The sequence below is a fragment of the Vombatus ursinus genome, unplaced genomic scaffold, assembly GCF_900497805.2.
Source record: "Vombatus ursinus unplaced genomic scaffold, bare-nosed wombat genome assembly UNPS02014802.1, whole genome shotgun sequence".
Lineage (NCBI taxonomy): Eukaryota > Metazoa > Chordata > Mammalia > Diprotodontia > Vombatidae > Vombatus > Vombatus ursinus.
The window spans coordinates 5,157,506-5,177,438 of record NW_020954580.1 but is presented as its reverse complement, the minus strand read 5'-3'; the positions used below and the strand labels follow the sequence as shown (position 1 = coordinate 5,177,438).

The 19,933-nt window shown below is 49.4% G+C and overlaps 1 protein-coding gene across 1 annotated transcript; it reads right to left on the bottom strand.

Annotated features, from left to right (window-relative positions):
* Window positions 1-539: 539 nt before the first annotated feature.
* PTPRN (protein tyrosine phosphatase, receptor type N) lies at window positions 540-19,636 on the bottom strand. Its single transcript, XM_027873903.1, has 23 exons — window positions 19,540-19,636; window positions 17,896-17,946; window positions 17,532-17,645; window positions 16,496-16,592; window positions 15,483-15,738; window positions 15,022-15,400; window positions 14,545-14,676; window positions 14,078-14,112; window positions 13,423-13,688; window positions 13,031-13,117; window positions 12,419-12,498; window positions 12,210-12,274; window positions 9,422-9,640; window positions 8,551-8,751; window positions 8,277-8,424; window positions 7,969-8,042; window positions 7,426-7,503; window positions 7,129-7,248; window positions 5,658-5,824; window positions 2,507-2,560; window positions 2,012-2,076; window positions 1,697-1,770; window positions 540-1,392 (listed from the first exon to the last, which is right to left on the bottom strand). The coding sequence occupies exons 1-23, from the start codon at window positions 19,634-19,636 to the stop codon at window positions 1,321-1,323; spliced, it is 2,931 nt and encodes a 976-aa protein (XP_027729704.1). The 3' UTR covers window positions 540-1,320.
* Between the last annotated feature and the right edge of the window lie 297 nt (window positions 19,637-19,933).

The window sequence follows — 19,933 nt, the reverse complement described above, 5'->3', positions numbered from 1 at the left end:
AACCAACATCCAAATGTGTAGCTGTAGGACTACAAGTGAATCTGTCCAGCATGTTGGTTGCACATGTGTGCTGTAGTGGAAAAAACCCTCAATGGAAAACTGGCAGGCTCTGGTTTTAAACCTAGTTCTAATGCTGCCTGGGACCTTGGGAAAGTTTCCCCTTTCTGTACCTCAGTTTCTGTTATCTGTAGAATGAAAGCATCATATGCCATGAGCTCTAAAGGTCTCTTCCTGCTAAGAAGTATATGAAACAAACTTTGCTTCAGTTTGGGGGTTCATGGATGGAAGACCTCCAGTGGTGGAGAGATTGGGGTGATATTTGGGACCACAGGACATCAAAGTGGTCCAGAAGGTAGAGGAAAGAGGTTGACCCATTGGCCCCCGAAGAAAGAGCTATTAACATTTTCTGTTAATGAGAGGAAGATAAACCTGGCAGCTAACCAAGCCCCAGAACTGGGAGAGAGAGACTAAAGGCTGGGGGTGGGGTCTTGGAAGTCAGGCAGACAGAGATAGGCAGGAGCCAGAGTTGCAGCGGCACAGATAAAACATGGACTTTATTCACATTGATACAAAATTAGATCTTTCTAGAAAGGTTGATGTAGCACTGGAGGGAAAGGGAGTCCAGGGGCAGACTGTGGGTTGGTCAGTCGGTTGGTTGGGAAGTTGGGAGAGGGAAAAGGGATGGTCTAGAAAGGGCAGGATGCCAGAGAGTCACAGTCCTGGAGCAGAGAGCCCAGATTCCCTCCTCCACAGGGGGAGGTTGGGTTGCAGCTGTTTTGGCCTCAGGGCAGGGCTAAAGCTTTTATAAGGTGGGAAAATTAGAGTGAGGTTTGGAGGATGGTTAGATAGGAGGAGTGGAGTTCAAAGCTGGAAACTCCCCTGACCCCCCCCCCCCAACACTTTTACTCATACTGAAGTGTGCCATAAGTTATAGGCAATCCTTCATGACTCTGGGGCCATTGGGGAGACAGGAGTTGGAAGGGCAGAGGAAGAAAGGAAGAAGCCTGTGGGTGTAAATTTATGCCCTCCCTTCCCCCCTCCCCTTCTCTTACCTTGCAGACAACTGCCCTTTAGTGGAACCTAGGGTTCCTGCATGTGGGAACCCGGAGACCTGGGGTGTGTAGGAGAGGGGTCTGATTCCCCCTCCATGTTTTGGAGAGGGGCTCAGGTTCAGCTCTGAGAAGCCCAGGGTAGAGTGGGGCAGGAGATACAGAGTACGGGGTGCTGGCATAGGACAGAGATGCTTGCACGGACCATGAAGGAGTACAGGGGTTGAACCATGTCCACAGGAAGGGCAGGAAGCAGAAACAGCAGGGTTGTTCACTGAGGCAGAGCCTTCAGGATGGCGTTTACTTCCTCTGCCACTGCTGTCAATGCAAATTCAAACTGGTCCTGGTGAGAGGGAGGGAGAATTGTGTTAGAGGATCAGGGCCAGGCCTTGGAGGAGATAGAAAACCTCCTGCCAGGGAGAAGAGCTTGCATGATTTGGGGACTGGTGATAGGAATATCTGGAATCAAGGGATAGAGACATGCAGGAGAGAGGCTGGGAGGGGGGTGCAGATTGCTTTGTGGATATCAGCTATACCAGCTGTCCCAGGGGCTGAGAAGTGGGCCTATGGTAAAAGAGAGAGCCAGGGAGAGAGGGAGGGGAAGTTGAGAGGTAGGATGAGCCGGGGACAAAGGCAAAGAGAGACACCTTGGTTCGGACGAGTCCGGGGCGCTGGTCTCGAACATGCTCCAGGGTAGCAGCAATGTCAATTTCCTTCACTCCTAGTAGAGGGGGAGACATAGGGAATTTAGAGGGAGTGGAGGAGACCCCAGAGGAAGAAGGGTCTCTGGCAATGTTAAGTATTTCCAGAAGGGGATTGGAAGTATATCAACCTGTCCCTCCCAAGGCCCTGGAGGCAGCTGTAGAACTGGATTTTACAGATAGAAATTGGAAAGGCTCGGGGCTCAGATGAGCAATTGAAGACAAACTGGAGGTGAGGGAAAGAGAAGGAAAAGGCCTTACCTTTTGCCATTCGGTTCAGCACCATGTCAATGAGGATGTAAGTACCAGTCCTCCCAGCTCCATCACTGAAATGAAATGTTTGGGGGAGAGGGGGTATGGGAGAGCATAGGTCCAGTTTGAAAGGGAAAGGAAGTACAGAAGATCAGATTGGGGTTGGAAATGTGTGTTCATGTCAGAGATTTGAGGGCTGAGATCAAAGGCTGAAGGGAAGGTGGAGAAAAATATAGCATGGAAATTAGGGATTAAATCTCGGGACCTTCCCAGAGCTATTCTGGGAACATCTGCCTTAATAATTCTATTATTAGAGAATGATTTCTCTAATTTTCTATTACCTCTATTGTTCACTCTTTCCCCCCGCAATGTGAGGAGACAAGAAAGGGTCAGTGGGGTGGGGTAGGGAACTACAAGAAGGAGCAGCCCTAGATATATAACGTGAACACCCGCCCCCACTCTTATCCTGATTGTACTTAATAACAGATACACACACACCATTACCTGCAATGCACAATGATGGGGCAGGATCGTCCACGGTAACACTTGTTCACCTTCCTACAACAAAAATCAGGTGTGAATCAGAGGCACAAAACTTCAGTTCAATTCAACAAACATTTATTACGTGCTGACTACACACAAGACACCATGACCAGACCTGGGAGTGAAAAGGAAAAAAAACAAACCCGCAATTCCCTGCCCTCAAAGAGCTTACATTCTGCTGAGGGGGCCCAACATGTGCACATAGGCATAATACAAAGTAAGGAGTGGTGAAGGGGGCAAAGGAAAGATTTTCTCTAAGACTAAGACCTCTAGACATACTAAAAGAAGAACGGAGTGCTTATATCTGGAGGGGGGGGGGATTTGGGTGAATCAGGGAGGGTTTCACAAGGAAGGAGGCACCCAACCTGAGCCTGGAGGGAAGATAGGAAATCTAAAAGGCAGAGAAGAGACGGAAGTACCTTCTGGGTATGGGGGAGATGGCTCGTGTAATTGTACAGAGGTGGGGGATAGAAGGCAGAATGTGAGGGTTAGCTAAATCATCCAGTTTGGGCAAAATATAGGTTTTATGAAGAAGAGTAATAGCTGAAGACATAGGCTGAGGGCTGATCATGAAGAGCCCAAGATGCCAAACTAAGGCATAAATCAGCTGGAAAGGGAGGTATAGTTTGTCTCCTATCATTAGGGACTGACATGGCATCATCCTAGGAAGGGCCGGGCCCTGCCGTGAGCAAAGGAGAACGTGGTAAGGTGCCTCTTTGCCCTTAATGTCTTCCCATTGCTACCTTGTTTAGTCCTATTTGGGGTGTGGTTTCAACTTGGTAAGACCCCAGTGGCATCACTAGAACTGGGGACCAGGGAAGAAGACAGGGCAAGGACTAGAGGCCATGCCTCAGTTAATTGATATTGGGGAAGGCAGCACCTGCCTCTGGGAATTAGGGGCTGGAGGATGGAGTCTAAGCCTCTAGAATCCCTGTCTTGGGAGGATTTTAGATCTCTTATATGTCCCCATAGGAATCTTCCACCTGCCCCACCCAAGGCCGGCTCATTACAGAGAATAGTCCTCTGTCTTTTGGGATTACTTGGTGGTTCCTCTCCCCTATCAGCTCTATAATTCCACAGACAATTTTCACCCTTGCCCAAGCTCTCTTCCATTCTCTGAATCCCTCCTTAGCTAAGGGGGCCAGAATCTGATGGGGATGAGTATAATGGGAAGACATTATACTCCAGCATACTGTGTTGCTCTGTACAAGGTGTCCCCTTGTACATAGACCCTTAATTTAATAATACTTTAATTTTAATATTTTGGATTTATGAAAGAATATCAGATTTTAAATAGTTCTATCCCTATGGGACTGCATAGTTGAGTCATATGCCCATGAGTCTTTTGGTCCATTTAGGTTCCAGATTCTTTTCTGACACTCTCACAGTTCATTCTTCCTTGCTTTATCTCTCAGTGACCAATTCAGCTTTTGTCTCTTATCACATACTGTTTCTGTGGGTCCCCCCCCATCTCCCTTTTATATTGGCAGTGCTAAACTCAAATCCTAATCTTCCTCAAAGTTAGGGAGGAAAGATGAGTCACCTACAAGACCTACTAGCTTAGTCTCTTTCCCTAGGAAAGATGGATGGAGCTTCGAGCCAGGTTTGGGCAAGTGACTCCTGCAGTACTAACCTCTTTCTGAGACTGGTTATCCACTGACTGGGGGAGTGAGTGAGCAGGGCCATATAGCTTTTCCAGCACAGGAGTCAGATGGTATAGGGATGACACTGAACACCTTGCCAAATGCCCAGGATTTGAACCCAAATCTCTCTCCCACATCAGCCTGTTTCCCTTTTCTCTTTCTCCATGCCTAGAGGTTTTCACGGCACGTACAATATAGGATACAGATCCACACGGATCTGGGAGGGTGTAGAAAAGTGGGAGTGAGGAGAAGAACCCTAGCATTCTGCCTATCTGTCCAAAGGGGAGTGTCCCAAGATGCCAAAGGCAGCTCCATGGATTTTGTGGTTTTGTGGCCAAACAGGAGTCCTTGCCATCCCATAGCCCCAAAACGGATGTACCAAAGCCCCAAGAAACAATAACAATGTCTTTCCTCCCTTTCTTCCCTGCCCTCTGTCAGGGTCCCCCAGGGCCCTGTCCTCTCAGGCGGCCTGCTGGGGCTTTCCTGGGGCCCATCCATCCTGTCCGTGCGGCAGCCACACCTGCCAATGATCACTTTTGTGACTATGCAACTGAAGTCAGAATACTAGCTGCAGATCACAAAAATGACACTGGCAGCTGTGAGAGAGAGAGACAGAGACAGAGACAGAGACAGAGAGAGAGAGACAGAGACAGAGAGAAAAGGGGGAGCAACTGAGGAGACAGAACAAGCAGGGAGGACAGGGAGAGATGGAAATGGAGAGAGACAGACTGGCAGAGAATCAAAAGAATTAGAATAGACCCAGAAAAGAGATGGACACAGAGAAGACAGTCCTGGATTGAAGGATATGGAGAGGGGAGAGCAGCCCAGGGTGAGAGGTCAGAGAGTGAGCCCCCCAAGGCAGGGCACAACATGGTGCACTGGAAAGAGCTATGGATTTGGAGTCAGAGGACCTGGGTTCAAATCCTGGCTCTACTATTTTACTACTGTGTGACCTTGAGCAAGTCACTTCTCTGGACCTCCGTTTCCTCATCTGGAAGATTAAGGGGGGGGGTGGACTAAATGGCCTTTAGGGTTCCTTTCAACTCTTAAGCTCTGATCTTATGACTCAGCCGGTTCTTTACTCCCTGCACCTCATTACTGGGCTGAGAGGAGATGAGGCAGGGCTTCCCATGTGTTATGAACTGGTCCATGGAGGAAAAAGGTAGGCTGGGAGATAATGGGGAACCATAACCTGATCCTCATTGTGGGTTCCATTTCACAAAATGCACCATCTCTCCCACCCCTCATTTTCCTCTGTCAGTAGACAGTGTTACTGAGACATGAAGGAGTTTCACCCCTTCTCAAGGCTCCTGCTCCTCCTGACTGGGGACATGTGTGCTACTGCTTACCCTAAATGATTAAATTTCTATTCTCCTTGCTTCTCTCAAACCAGACCAAATCTATTTCCGGCTCCATCCCATCACTGTCCTCCTTCAGCTTTATCCCACATCTCAGGGCCCGGTGCTTACCTGCGGAAGTCCAGCAGGGGCCGAGTCGAGGTTGGGATGCCCTCAGCTGGCCAGCTGAGGAAGTGGAACTGGGTGAGGGTGCGTGTCTCTTGGGACTGCACATTTTTCAGGTAGAAGCTGCGAACCAGGAAGTCCTCACACCAGATGTGCTCCGAAACCAGGTTCACCTGCATGGAGAAGGAGCTCAGTCTCCAGGTGATCCCCTTTGTTAATGGGGGTGGGGCGCTCCCCACTGTCCCCAGCATGAATTGTGTGCTTTTCAACCTTTGTTCCCTCATTGAAAGACTATTCACCACCTTACCTTTCCCTTCTCACCTATTGCCATCTTTCAAGGCCAGCTTCTTCTTTTTTTTCCCCCTTAGGCAATTAGGGTTAAGTGACTTGCCCAGGGTCACACAGCTAGTAAGTGTCAAGTGTTTGGTCTGAGGTAAATTTGAACTCGGGTCATCCTGACTTCAGGGCTGGTGCTCTATTCACTGTGCCACCTAGCTGCCCCTCAGCCTCTTTCTTGAGGTCTCCCTTAATCGCCCTGTTTGACAAGAATCTCTCCCCCTCTTCTGAACTCCTCTAAGGCAGTTGCTGTCTTGAACTACTCATTTGGCATTTGTGATAGCACCTGCTGCTAGAACACTTTCAATGTACCTTGACTATATCTTGTACATACATGGTTGTCTGCATGTTGTCTTCCCTGCTGGAATGTGAGATCCTTCAGGGCTGGGACTGTTTCTGCCTTTCTTTGTATCCCTTGAGCCTGGCCTAGTACTCGATTAATAAAATGCCTGTTGACTTGACTAAAATGGTCCTTAGAGATTAACTAGCAGTCTAATCGTCTCATTTTACATGTGAGGAAACTGAGATCCTAAAAGGGAAAACTAGCAAGAGACAGGACCAGGATTGGAACACAGGTCTTCTGACTTAATTTAGTGTCCTTCCCCACCTCCATGTCACTGGGTAGCCTTTGGAAAGTCACCTCAATAACTCTGAGCTTCTGTTTTTTCATTTATAAAATGGGGCTAATAACAACTGCATTCCCTAGCTCTCAGGTTGGTTATGAGGATCAAAGTGCTGTTATAACCATAAATCTTTCTCCAGACCATTATTGCTGCCTCGTATTGCTAGTTATTTTTTCATGTGTGTGCGCCTCTGGTTGCCCAAGCTAAACTATAAACTCCTGGAGAGCATTAAACTTCTTTAATCTCCATGGGGTACCCAGCAAGGGTACCCAGCACAGTGCTGGGTAAAGAGCAAGTGCTAAAGAAATATTCATTGATAGACATGTCAAGGGCTGCTGATGGGAGGTATTAGATCTCTAGTCCCAGGCTCTTTCTCTTCTTTCTTTAAAGGGTGAAGAGTTTGTGCCAGGTTCTGTTTCTTCCTTTTTCTGCATGACTTTCCTCCTCCCTCTCTGTTTTGTTTTCTCCTTCCTTTCCCCCTCCCTTTCCTCCCACGGTCTCTTGGGGTCCTGCCCAACCTCATAGACATGATAGAGGGATGAGCCCTCGTCTGGCCAGTAGCGGTCACATTGCTTGACTCCGTCCTCCACCAAGGGTGCCAGCATCACGATGACTGTGCAACCATTTTCCCACACCATCTGAGGGAGGAGAGATCCCACAGTGTCAGAGGGGTCAGAGGATTAGGGGGGCCAGGACATCTGCTCTATTATATCCCTGCCCAGTCCCCCAATTCCTGGGCCATACCCAAGTGGAGATATGGGTCGTCCCCTGGGGCAGCCCTCCTCATTCATCTCCACTTTTCTCTGGGAGCTCACCTGCCAGAAGTCCGAAATAGTGTGGGACAGTGGACCCTGAGTGGCAATGTAGGCTGGCATCCGAGGATCGTGTTCAATCTAGGTGAGATATATCATGTTGGGGTGGAGAAGAATCACAATTAGGAATAAGAAACGACATCAGGGGCAGAAGGTGTGGTTTTGAACCTTAGTTTAGCTGCTAGAGGAAACTGTCTACCATAGTAGAAAGAAGGTTGGAAGAAACCTAGGTTCACATCCTAACTTGTCAGTAGTGTGACCCTGGGTCTCATTCCTAACATGGAGATGATAATACTTACTTACAATACCTACTCTCACTGGGCTATTGTGAGGAAATTGTTTTGTAGGCTTTTAAAGCATTCTATAAATGTGAATTATTACTATCGTTATTAGAATAATAATAGATAAGGCTTTTTAGGGGCTGGGGCCAGGATAGATGGAATTCGTATTAGAAATGACGACCAGCTGGGGAAAAGGAAAGAAGCCCAGGTCAAGATGGGAGTTGGGATTGGCTTTTTTGCTGTTGGTGGGGAGTTCGATACTCACAATCGGGCTAGCGTTGATATAATCACTCCGAGAAGGACTGCTTTCCACCTTCAGCTTGATTCGGGCATGGTCATCTGCACAGAACCCCACCCCATGCCACACCCTCTTTGGGTCATCAGGGCACCAGCACCTCCCCCACCAGTCAGCCCCTTCACCAAGAAAGAGTTCCCCATTAGGGATACCCAGGCTGCTCCTTCAAACCCTCTTGTAAACAACCACCCCTTGGCTCAACAATCTGAAACTCTGGAACAAAAAAGGGGAGTGGGCAGGGCCAGTTCCCTACTAGGCTGGGCCCAGGGGCCACTCACAGGGCACAAAGTCAGGGTTCCTGTTCTTCTTGAGGTTGGCATCACCCTGGGCTGTGCTACAAGCATTGGGCTCTGCCTGGTAGGCACAAAGGGCTTGCCACTCCTTGGCCAGTCGGTCACGGTTTCTTAGGTGATCCTCCATATATGCCTGGAGAGTAGAAATCACATGTTGGTACCCTTCCTTCCCACTTCCCATCAGACTAGTTCAACCCTTCATGTGCCAGCCCCTGCCCTCCCTGCTGCAGCCCCCTTGCCCCTTAGCTTCCATCCTAACCAGGATCATGTGTCCTGTGGAGATGTCCATGTTGGCCTGGGCAGGCTCCTCACACCAGGATGGAGTGCTGCTGTGGGAGCTGGGACTGGCCTGGGCAGCATCGCTGAACTGAGAGGAGATGCTGCTCACCCTTGAAGGCTCTGGCGGTCCCTCTGACCGGCTAAACAGAGACTTGGTGGCCATGTGCTGACGGCACAGCTCCTGGGGAATCAGATGAAGGGAGACAATGCTCCGGAGACATCAGATATAGCCCAAAGACATCTTTCAGCCTTCCCATCAATATCCGAGATTTACATATTGGGACCTTTTGTTCCCTGGTTTATTCATTTATTCATTCAAGAAATAATTACGACTCTAACCCTAACCTTCAGAGTTACAGAGTGATGGGTGGGGTGCTGGGGGAGATACCAAATTACACAGGATGGTCCCTGTTCTCCCAAAGTTTTCTGGGTTTGGTTGATTTCAAAATGAATACAATTCCAGAGGGAAGGACTCTTTTATCTATGTCTCTTCTATATCTATTTTGTCTATGTCTCTTCTTAGAGCTGAAGGCCTATTTGAATGGGATTTATGACTCATAGGACCTTGGAGTGAAAGGGATTTTAGAGGTTATTCAATTACAGCCTCCTCTCTAATGCAGGCCTTCACTCCATAGCTCTCTAGAGGGGTGGTCAACACCTAGCCTCTGCTAGCCCATATCCACAGGCAGGGAATTCACTATTTGGTGATTCAGCTAACTTCCCAAGTCTCATCCTCTCCATACTATGTCCTGCTGTTTGCTTGTTCATCCACCCCATCGGTCCCAAGTGTCCTGGCCTTTTCTAAGCTCCCCCCTCCCCATCTCCCATGAGGAGCCTGGGGGACCACAGACCTGGTACTCCAAGGTGGTATCTGCATGGGCTCCCTCAGGCCCCAGGGCTGCCAGGCGTTCCTTTTCTCGAAGTCGCCCATGCTGCCGCAAACAGATGGCTAAGGCTGCGGCCACTAGCAGCCCTGCCACGCCTGCTAGGGCCACCAGGGTCAGCAGCACAGAACGAAATGGGGGAGTCCCTCGAGCTGGCCGGGGTAGCACCGCAGCTGCTTCTTCACGCTGTTGACACAGTGTTTGTGTAGGAGGCGAGTTTACTAAATTTAAGGGAGGTGGAAAGGAAGAAGCCACTCTCCCTAGCCCCATCCACTTTTCATTTGGTCAGGACAGAAATGTTCAGGGGTTGGGGCAGCTAGGTGGCACAGTGGATAGAGCACAGGCCCTGGAGTCAGGAGGACCTGAGCTCAGATCTGGCCTCAGATACATAATACTCACTAGCTGTGTTACTCTGGGCAAGTCACTCAACCCCAATTACCTCACCAAAAAAAAAAAAGATGAAAAAAATGTTCAGGGGTGATAAAAGCCATAGCCTCAATCTGATACTCCTGGAAGGGGTCAGTTAAAGCAAATCCCTCATAATTCTTTGGTCCACCTGCCCAATATCATGATGCTTGATGGTTTAGGGTAAAAGCAGGACAGGTACTTGGAAAAATGGTGGTCATTAAAATTAATGCCCAGACTCCCTCTTATAGTTGTCAGTCAATAAACATCTATTAATAATAATAGTAATAATATTTATATATGGGCAGCTAGGTGGCACAATGGTTAGGGCTCTAGCCTTGGAGTCAGGAGGACCTGAGTTCAAATCTGGCCTTGGACACTTACTAGCTGTGTGACTTTGGACAAGTCACTTAATCCTGTTTGCCTCAGTTTCCTCATCTGCAAAATGAACTAGAGAAGGAAATGGCAAACCACTCCAATATCTTTGCCAAGAAAACCCCAAATGGGGCCATGAAGACTCAGCAATAACAAATATGTTGAACACCAGAGAAGGAAGGAAGGAAGGGATGGAGGGAGAAAGGGAGGTAGGGATGAAAAAAAGGATACCACTTCTGACAGCTTGCAAACTAAAGGGTGGGGACTAATTCATTTGAGGCTTTGTCTCCTTGGTGCTTGGCACATAGTTGATGGTGTTTAATAAATATTTGTTGATTGAGTTTCTTCCTTTCAGTTCTACTCAGATTGTTGGAGCTAGAAGTGTCCTAGGAGATCATTTAGTCCAACCCCATCATTCTACATAGGAGAAAACTGAGGTTCAGGAGTGACTTACCCAAACTAGTAAGTAGAAGAGCCAGGCCTCAAACCCAGGTTTTCTGGCTTCAAGTCCAGGCTGCTTTTTCCTAACTAACTACACCATCTCCCCTCCCTCCATCATAGAACATCATAAAATTTAGAGCTGAAAGACATCTCAGACATCATAGATGATCCAAGGGTTATTAGCCTGGCATTCATTAACTTGTTTTTTTTAAAATAGTTTGTAAATTGTATTTTAATGTAGTTGGTGTCCCTTTGTAATCTTATTTTTTTTTTATTTTATGTAATTGAGAACATTATTCTAAGAAGGGGTCCATAAACTTCTCCAGACTCCCCAAGGGAGAGGTCCATGACCCAGAAAAGGTTAAGAACCTCTAATCTAATCCAACCCTCTCATTTTACATAGGATGAAAATGAGATTAAGAGAGGTTAAGCAGTTTGCCCAAGGCCACCCAACCAATAACTGTCAAAGCCTGCATTCAGATTTCAGGGCCTAATGCCTTTCTACCATGGCATATCTCTGTCACTAATATGATCAACTCAATCACAGGAATATATAAAAAACAGCTTCTATTGCTCTTCCCAAGATTATCTACATCTTAAAAGAGGGGAAAAGGCGATACTTAACCCAAAGGAACGAACTGGTAGAATTTCAGGCATGATAGTAAGGCAGATCTTGCTTTTAGAAGGAGGCAACCTTCCCAGCCCATTCTTTCTGGATATTTTCATTTTAGTTCAGGTAGTTATAAAAGAACTTGTTAAAAAAAAAAAAAACAACCCTATCTTAACCTGACCCAAGGTTTCCCGTCTTTTCACTACCCTATCTTATCTCAGACTTTTGTCATAGAAAGCCAAAAGATGGTGCTCTCATTTGGTAAATCCAGCAGCACCCCCTGCTGGTAGTAGAGAGAATAGCATGTAAAGGGGGTTTTCTCTCTGGCCCTGGGACACTTGGGCCATCACCATCTCCACAGAACCAAAGGATATCAGAACTGGAAGGGACCATAGAAGACATGAAATCCAAACTCCTCACTTATAGATGCGGTACCTGAGTCCCAGAGAATGTTAAGAATTCAAAATCACACAGCTCTCTACTTCCTTATCTTTAAGATTCCCCTGGGGTTTATCTCTTCTGTTTATTTCTTCCTTGATTCCTCCTAATGTACTCCCCTCTTCAAATCTGAATTTATTACCAGTACACTATATATGTGTGTGTGTGTGTGTGTGTGTGTGTTTATGTGTGTATAAAATCTGTGTACGTGTTATATTTGTCCAGTCAGAATGTAAGCTGGAGAGCAGAGACCTTTTTTTCTTTGTATACTTTAGCACCTATCATGATGCTCAATAAATGTTTATTAACTGCCTGACACTGGACCCTTCTGAGGTCCCTTCCAGGTTTCAGTCCTTTGATCCTAAGTCAATTCTCTAAGTTGTACCTTGGTTTCCCCTGTGTACCACTAACATCCCTTCCTATATCCCCCAGAGACCCTGGCACTGGCATTAGCCCCAGGTGAAAGAAAAAGACTTTTTTGCATACCTGGCCCACCCCTGTCTGCACGATTCGGAACCCCGTCTCTGCTTCTAGCTCTGACTTCACCAGTCCTGCAAGAAGAAGACATCTTAGGCCTTTATCAGCCCACAAGAATTCTCACACCATCACATGCCCTGTAGGTAAGCTGAGTTATTCAGGATGATGGTGAACAGACCTAAGTCAGGGGTCAAGATGGGGCTGGGGGTGGCATTTACCAGCTTGCTGTGTCACGTCAGCCAAAGACATGTTCTGCTCATTGTTCCGGATTCGGAAGGTGAGGGCTGATCCCACCACACTGAAAGGTAGGAGTGAAGTTATGGTCTCAACCCCCAGGGCTCAGTCACTGATGGCAAAGCTGTATTTGGTAGGACTAAGGAAGGGATAAGTTAAGCTCTCTAGGGGAAGCAATGAAAGATCTGAGGCCAGTTCTAGTTTAGATAATGGGCACATACACCTAGGAAATGTGCCATCAAGCCCAGATGTGGCTCCATCTCAGAGAAGAGAAAGAAAGCGTATCTCATGGAAAGGGGCAGGGCCAGGGTAAGAAAAGATAAGATAGAAGCAGAAGGAACAGAAGGGTAGTAATAGTTTAATAGAACAGGAGAGCCAAGGACAAAAAGGAAGGAGAAATGGAGGATGATGATAGGAAGGAGGTGGTGACCAATGGCAGGGCTGAGAACAAGGAGCCACTTTGACGGCTGTTGCTCCCCAAACCCATCCCCTCCCCGACGTCTCAAGGAAGAAGTAGGCTCTGCTTCTTACCTTGCTCTTCATATACCTCCCCCCCCCCAATTCCTTCACCCAAAAGTTCAGGGCATCAGCACCACCTGATATTGATGAAATTCCCAGAAGACATGTGGATGTGTTCTGCCAAGATCTCCAAGAGTCTGACACCAGCAGTCAGTCCTAGGGGCCTGGGGTTAGAGTGGGCAGAGGAAGTGGGAGGGAGGACTTCTCAGTTACATCATCTTGAGAGAATATTCATTCCATAGCATTGAGAGCCCAGTAACCAGCCTCCTTGCCTCCACCACCACCCCCCTCTCCCACCATTTAATCCTCAATCAGTTCCCACCTTCCTCCAGGTCTAATGTTCTTTTTCTACCTACAGTGATTTGTTTTCTTTGATTTATGCAAGGCTGGTAGTCTACTTGTCTCACTTCCTCTAGCCCCCTTGCCTGCCTCTGGATTCCTATGGTCTTCCCTTCCCAAGAATTCTTACTTCTGGTCAGTAACTATGTAGCCATACTCCTCTGTAGAGGGAGCAGGGGGCTGATCTCCCCTAGAGAGTCCTTTCTGACTTAGTGGACTCTTCTTTTCCATCAGGACGGGCATAACCAGGGAAGGCGGTGGCTCAGTGGGGCCTTCCATTTCAGCTCTCTGGGCATGAAGTGGGGTGGTGCTACCAACAGGGAGTTCAGGCAAGGAGGCCATGGCAGAAGGAGATTCTACTCTATCTACCGTGTGCTGCATGTCTCCTTCCATTACCTGTCCAAAAGAGGAAAAGAGAGACTTGAGGGATTGGCCTAGGTTAGCAGAAGCACTGCAAAGGGAACCCTAGCATGCTTGTATCCAGGACTCTGAGAGTCCTGTCATATGGGTACCTCAAACAATGAGGCTGGAATGGGGTGTGACAAAGCAACAGAAATGATGGAAAGATCTGGGACTGGTGGTTGGAAGTGGGTTCTTGTCTTGGCTCTGCCTCTGATTAGCTGTGTGACCATCTTTCTATGTAGCACTTTCCCCATCTGTACATAAGGGATGTTGGATCAGAAGCAATCACTAAAATTCCTTCCCAGTTATACCTTTCCATGGTTCTGTGAGAAGGGCGGGGGATGGTGTTGGGGTAAATTAGAAGAGTTTGGGCTCTATCTTACTTTCTTAGTCTCAGCATCAGTATTTCCAGCTTCACCTGTGGGAAGGATAGAAAAGGCTCATGAGGCTAAGGTGAAGGCCCAGGACTGAAAAGAGGGAACTTCAGATCAAGGTATCTATCCCATTGCCACATTCTTGTCATTGATTAGGGTCCCATGAATCCCATTAGCCTTCTGGATTGTGGCCCTGCCATCAGTCACTGGCTCCTTCCCATCATCATCCTCCACTTCTCCTTCCTTTTTGTCCTTGGCTCTCCTGTTCTATTAAACTATTACTACCCTTCTGTTCCTTCTGCTCCTATCTTATCTTTTCTCACCCTGGCCCTGCCCCTTTCCATGTGATATACCTTCTTTCTCTTCTCCTTATTTCCTTCCTAATTCCTGGTTATGCATTGTAGCCATGGAACAATGATCATCTCCTTAAAGCTGACTTTCCCAGGGGCCTTGGATCTCTCCACCTGGACACTCACCCTGGCTCTTCCTGATTCCCTTGGGCAGCAGCTGCATCAGAGTGTAGAGGCTGGTGAGTTGCTCCCGACTCAGCTGCTTTAACTCTACCCCATAGTTAGCCAGCACTGCAGCCAGTCTCTGCAGAACAACATCTGTCAGGGAGTCAGAGAGAGAGAGGGCTTAGAGTTGGGGATGGGAGTGGGAGGGGGACACGGGATGCACAGGAGTGGGAGAGGAGGACCTAGTGATTTGAATAGCTTCTACTGATATACTGAGGAAGCCAATTCACTCCCTAGCCCATTTCCAAGTGTTCTGAGAAAACTACTCATGTGAAAAGGGTGAGAGGCATTCTGGATCTCATCACAGTCCTGGACAGGCTGAGTTCCCCATAAGACAGGGACAACTGACTGAAAGAAGGGAAAGGTAGATGGATGGAAGAAAACGAAGAAAGATGGAAAGGGAGAATGGAATGATGAGCAGGTAGAAGACTCAGTTACCTGGTTGGGGGCCTGATGATAGGGATGCTAAAGCAGGAGGCTCTGGTTCCCGCTCCCCAGTGCCCCCTATCCCTTCCTCCCCATAGGTCTTTGGAGACTCTCCTCCCTGGCTGGTGCCTCCCTGTTCATGTAGCCTTTGACCCTTGACTCTGACTGAGGCAGGGGGCTCCTGAGCCAGGTAGAGGAGTCCAGGGTCCTGGAACAGCTGAGCAGGTACAGGTCCTGGAGGGTTCCTGTAGGAAAGGCTGGGATGGGCACCAAACACATTCTTAGAAGCAGCTCTACTGAAGAGGGCTGGGGCCTCGGCCTTTGACTGAGGGACGACTGTGACCAACCCTGGGGAGTTTTCCAGGGCCCGGGAACTTTCCTGGGAGGCAAACTGTGTGGGAAAGCAGAGTTTATGGTCAGAAGAAAGTTGGGGGTGTGGTGGGAGTAGGGGTGGCTGCAGCCTTAGGTCTCACCTGGTGGAAGAGGTAGGGCTGCAGCAGTGTGGGCTCATAGCTCAGGGCAGGGAGTGGGGGCTGTGGGGGCAGCAGCAGATGCTCCAGGAGTGGAGGCAGCAGTTCAGCTGGGAGGGAAGGCAGCAGAGCCCCACCCCCACCCCCACCCAGCAGAGGCCTCTGAAGTCGCTGTTGGGCTGCAGGGGTGGAGCCTGTGGCAGGGCCAGGTGGAAGCAACTCCCCAGGGAGAGCAGGTCTCCTGGATGCCAGGCTGGACCTGGGGAGGAAAGCAATGTGTGTGGTGGGGAAGGACGGATAGGTAGCAGGTGGGGCAGGAAGAGCAGTGGTGAATGAGGCCCTATAGTTAGCCAAAGGAAGAGCTTAGGCCTTGAGTAGATATGACTTCCACTACAAGGAGGCAGCAAGGCTGGGCTAAGTCCTCCCTTGACCTGGTCTTCCTGGCCCCACAAATCAGCTGCTAGGAACAAACAGTGTGAGGATGTGGGGAAGGGAGGGCAAATCTCTCTTTCCCAGTCATGGCAGCAGGATTGCATGCTGGGTTCCAAAGCTCTAGGTCACTAAGGTGCCCACTATCCACCATACCACCATCAACTATATGTATTTCAATGTTCTTTGTCCCCCTGTTTACATCCCTCCCTTCCTCAGTAGAGGAGAGACTGAGCACCAGGGAACTGCCATCCATATGGCCCATCCCTTCATGGTCCAGGAATGTCATATATGCATGTGAAATGAGGGGTGAACAGAAGGGCAGTTAATTACTTTCTTACCAATAGTCAACTCCTGGAGTGGCAACAAGCTGGCTGAGACTGACAAAACCATGCCACAACCTTGACTCAACCCCTTAATGCCTGTCTATAGACCTTCAGCCCCTCTACTTCTCCCCTGTACCTTTCTCAGATCCTCTACTCTCTCCTTTTTCAGCACAAACCCTTTCAGCTGGGCTACAAAATCCATCAGCCTGTGCTGGGGTAGTGGTGCATGCTCTCTTTGTCCCACATGTCCCCAGGTCTTACCTGTCCTTGGAGCCAGGGTCTGGTGCCCGGAGCCGGGGGATCTTCTCCATCTCCTGGGATATCACATACTGAGTGATGTCATCCTGCCAGGATAGGCCTGAAGGGATGGAGGAACCCAAAGAAGATGGTTCTTTGGGACAAGCTAGTTCATCCAGTGAACCAGAATGAGACTAAAAACGATTCCCAATATGTATGTTGAAGGGAGCACAGATCAAGGAGAGAATGAGAAGGATTCAGAGCCAGCCATGACGGGTACATTTTTATCTATCTTTGAATACCTCCTTCTAAATAATCTTTCCGTTGTTTTGTTTTTCAGACTGAATCTTCTTATCTCATCCAGGCTGGTATCTACTCATGGGCCCCCACTCCTGGGAACCCACCATATTGGTGCCAGTCTTAGTAGCTCTACTGCAGCTCAGGATTTCTGAGTTCAAGAGATGCTCTAGCCTCAGCCTACACTTTCAGCAGGGATCACAGTACCACCATGCTGGGCTCCTCTAAAACCATCTTTGATGATCCTGAGGCAGCTCTCATTTCCGTCTCTCCTTTGATAAGTAAGAGCTTTTTAGTTTTAGCTCCTAGATAAGCCAGCATATAAGGAATCATGTATGCTCCATCTCTCTCTTTCTTCTCCTCCCTGTATAGTCTGCCCTGACCTTACAATTCATCTTTAAAAAAAGTTCTTCCATTAAAATAATTCTTTGGTCCCTGATCCCGATGCTCAGGCAGAACTAAAATGTGGGGCTGGTCAAGAGCATTGTATGCTGGCCCTAGTGGCCTCTGTTCTGGTCTAAATGGTTCTTTTGGAATCCTCTAGTGTCCATTAAAAGGCAATTCCCCCAAATGCTGACTTGGCTTCACTAAGTAGGTGAAAGAATGTATAATTATAGATGTAAGAATGGTAGAAATGTTATGGGTAGATTAGGACAGGGAAGAGATACCTCTTTCTTTAGGAAGAACTTCAACTCTCATTTCTTTCAGCCTTAACTAACAGACTCCTGCCCCTCTCCCTCCATCCTCTTTATACCTCACTTACCTTGGGACATGAGCTGCCGAAGCACATTTTGCAATCGCTGGAGGATGGGTGAGGTGACCTGCAGCAGGGGCCGTACTCTCCCTGCACCTGTCTGGCACTGTCCAAACAAACCATCTAAGGGCATAAGGAGTGATATTTCTAGGACACATGGTCTGTTACCACATTTCATATATTCCATAACCCCAGGACCACCTCCTCTTGACTCCTGAGGGGACATTAAAATCATGCTCCCAGAAGACCAGGTGAGATGGGACTCCTCTCCCTCAGCTCCTGATACAATCAAGTGTTCCCTCCTCCCACCCCTTCCCTTCTTCCTATCCACAGCTCTCATTGCCATGTGGCTAACTTTCCTTTCTCCACTCACCCTGGATACAGACCTCCTGATGAGAGCAGAGCCTACGGTCAAACAGGCAGCCTGTGGATGGACAGATGAGTTCATCAATTTGCCAGCCAAGCAAATCAGATAGTCATACAGATGGAAAAGGGGGAGGGATGGGGAAGGTCATTTGGATCCATCCTAGGGAGGGTTTCATATATGATAAGAGAAATGATGCAGGAGGAGGTCTGGAATCCTTGGGAAAAGAAAGTATTAGAACCTAAACCCAGGGTTGATCAGGATCTTGGTAACGTGATTCCTGAAAGTCTCAAGTTTCCCCATATGTACACTGAAACTGTTTACACACATTCAGTATTCTACAGCTCCTCCAATGGGCACAGCATTCAGGAGACCTGAAAGACATTTACAATGATGGGGGATGTTATCATGACTAGGGGGTTAGTGGGACAGGAAGACAAGCTCAGTTACTTTGTAGGGTCCTTCTGGGATGTAAGGCCTCTGGCATTGTGGGCTTGGTAGTGGGGAGGGCCTCCCACTCACACCGTGAACAATGGGGGTGGGAATGTGGAAGGGGCGGAGACCAGTGCCCTCCTATGGGGAAAAGGACTTGGGGGCAGGAGGGGCTTTTGAGGGTGGGAAGCAGGAATTGTGGGGCTGATGGAAAAACCAAGCAGTCCTCAGGGCTGCTCAAGAGTCGACAACCCTCCCAGAACACTCTGCCACTGTCCAGGGTGCTGACGTTCAGGACCGGGTGGGGCCAAGGGTTTGGAATCCGGCTGCTCAGGGCGGTGATGGGAGGTGGGGAGGGGAATGGGCGAGGCATCTGCGTGAGGCCTGTTACCATTCCCACCGTCAGAACCCACACGGCCACTGGTGCTCTCCCCTCGATCCTCACAGACAAGGACCGGCCTGGAAAGGGGGGTGTCAGACTAGGAGTCAGCCTGCTCACTCCCCTTACCCACGTGCCCCCCCCATTCACTCCCCCCCCCCCCCCCCGCCCCCAGTTCGTGAGTCAGCGACTGACTCTGTCTCCGGCCGCTCAGCCGTGAGTCAGCGCCGGGCCCGGGAGATGGGGGGAAGGGGGGAAAGAGGGAAAAGACCCCCTCCTCCCTCTATCTTCTCTTGCCCCTATGGCCCCAGCTTCCCTTTAGCGCTGGGGGCCCCGAACAGGACTGACCCGGCCTCCCTGGGAAACCTTAGTCCCTCTTCCGACTCAAGCTTCTCTTTGAGAGCCCCGAACCCCTCTAGCCGGCTTCCCAGGCTCCTCCAGCCTGGGATGCCCAAACTCATATCTGGAACCTTTTGCGATTCCCCCAGAGACGCTCTTCTCTTCTCCCCACCTTCCTGTCCCGACATCTTTCCAGGCTCGCTGTGGCCCTTGCATTTGCTTCGGTCTTAAACCCTTCAAATCGGAAGCAGGCCCCCCCCCCCCCCCGAAGCGAAGGCCCCATCACCTCCTGAGCCCACTTCCCCTAAGGTCCCGCCTCCGTATCCCGGGCCCCCCCCCCCGCCTCCCCCCCCCCCCTCCTCCCCCCCCCTCCTCCTTCCCCCCCCCCCCCCCAGTTCCTTTCTGAGTCCTTGTCCCCTTCTCTTTGGACTCTGTACCCCTATATTCCTTATCCTGGGATTCGCGCCCTTCCCATTTCCCCGACCCTTAGGCTTCCTCCTGACCGTGGGCGCTGGTGGCGCTGCTGCCCGCAAGGCGAGCGGTCAATAGCAAGAGGCAAAAAAGCAGTCGGAACCCCCAGAACCCCGGGAGCCACCGCATCCTCCTCCTCTAGGCGCGCGCAGGTTCCCCCGGCAGAACCGCAGCGACACTGGCGGGAGCCGGACGCAAGGGGGGCTCGGGCGGGGCCACGGCACACCCCACCCATTTCAGAGGTGGGTTTCACACGCCCCTCACGGTGTTGCTTGTCCAATCATGGGCGGTCCCAGAGACGACTCTCCCACCTCTCCATCCTTTATTTTCTCAGACTGGCTTTTGCGTCATAAATGTCGTCATACCCCTGACCTCAAGGGGGTCTGCATCATGAAGACCCCTCCTTTAACGTCCACCCTTTTATAC

What these genes read in the sequence shown, in the direction of transcription:
- PTPRN (XM_027873903.1), bottom strand. Translation starts at nt 19,636, where the DNA reads ATGCGGTGGCTCCCGGGGTTCTGGGGGTTCCGACTGCTTTTTTGCCTC. An exon ending in GACCCTGGCTCCAAGGACAG is followed by an intron (nt 15,739 to 16,495) that starts GTAAGACCTGGG and finishes TTTCCTCCCCAG; the next exon opens with GTCCAGCCTGGCATCCAGGA. An exon ending in CCCATCATTGTGCATTGCAG is followed by an intron (nt 2,077 to 2,506) that starts GTAATGGTGTGT and finishes ATTTCATTTCAG; the next exon opens with TGATGGAGCTGGGAGGACTG.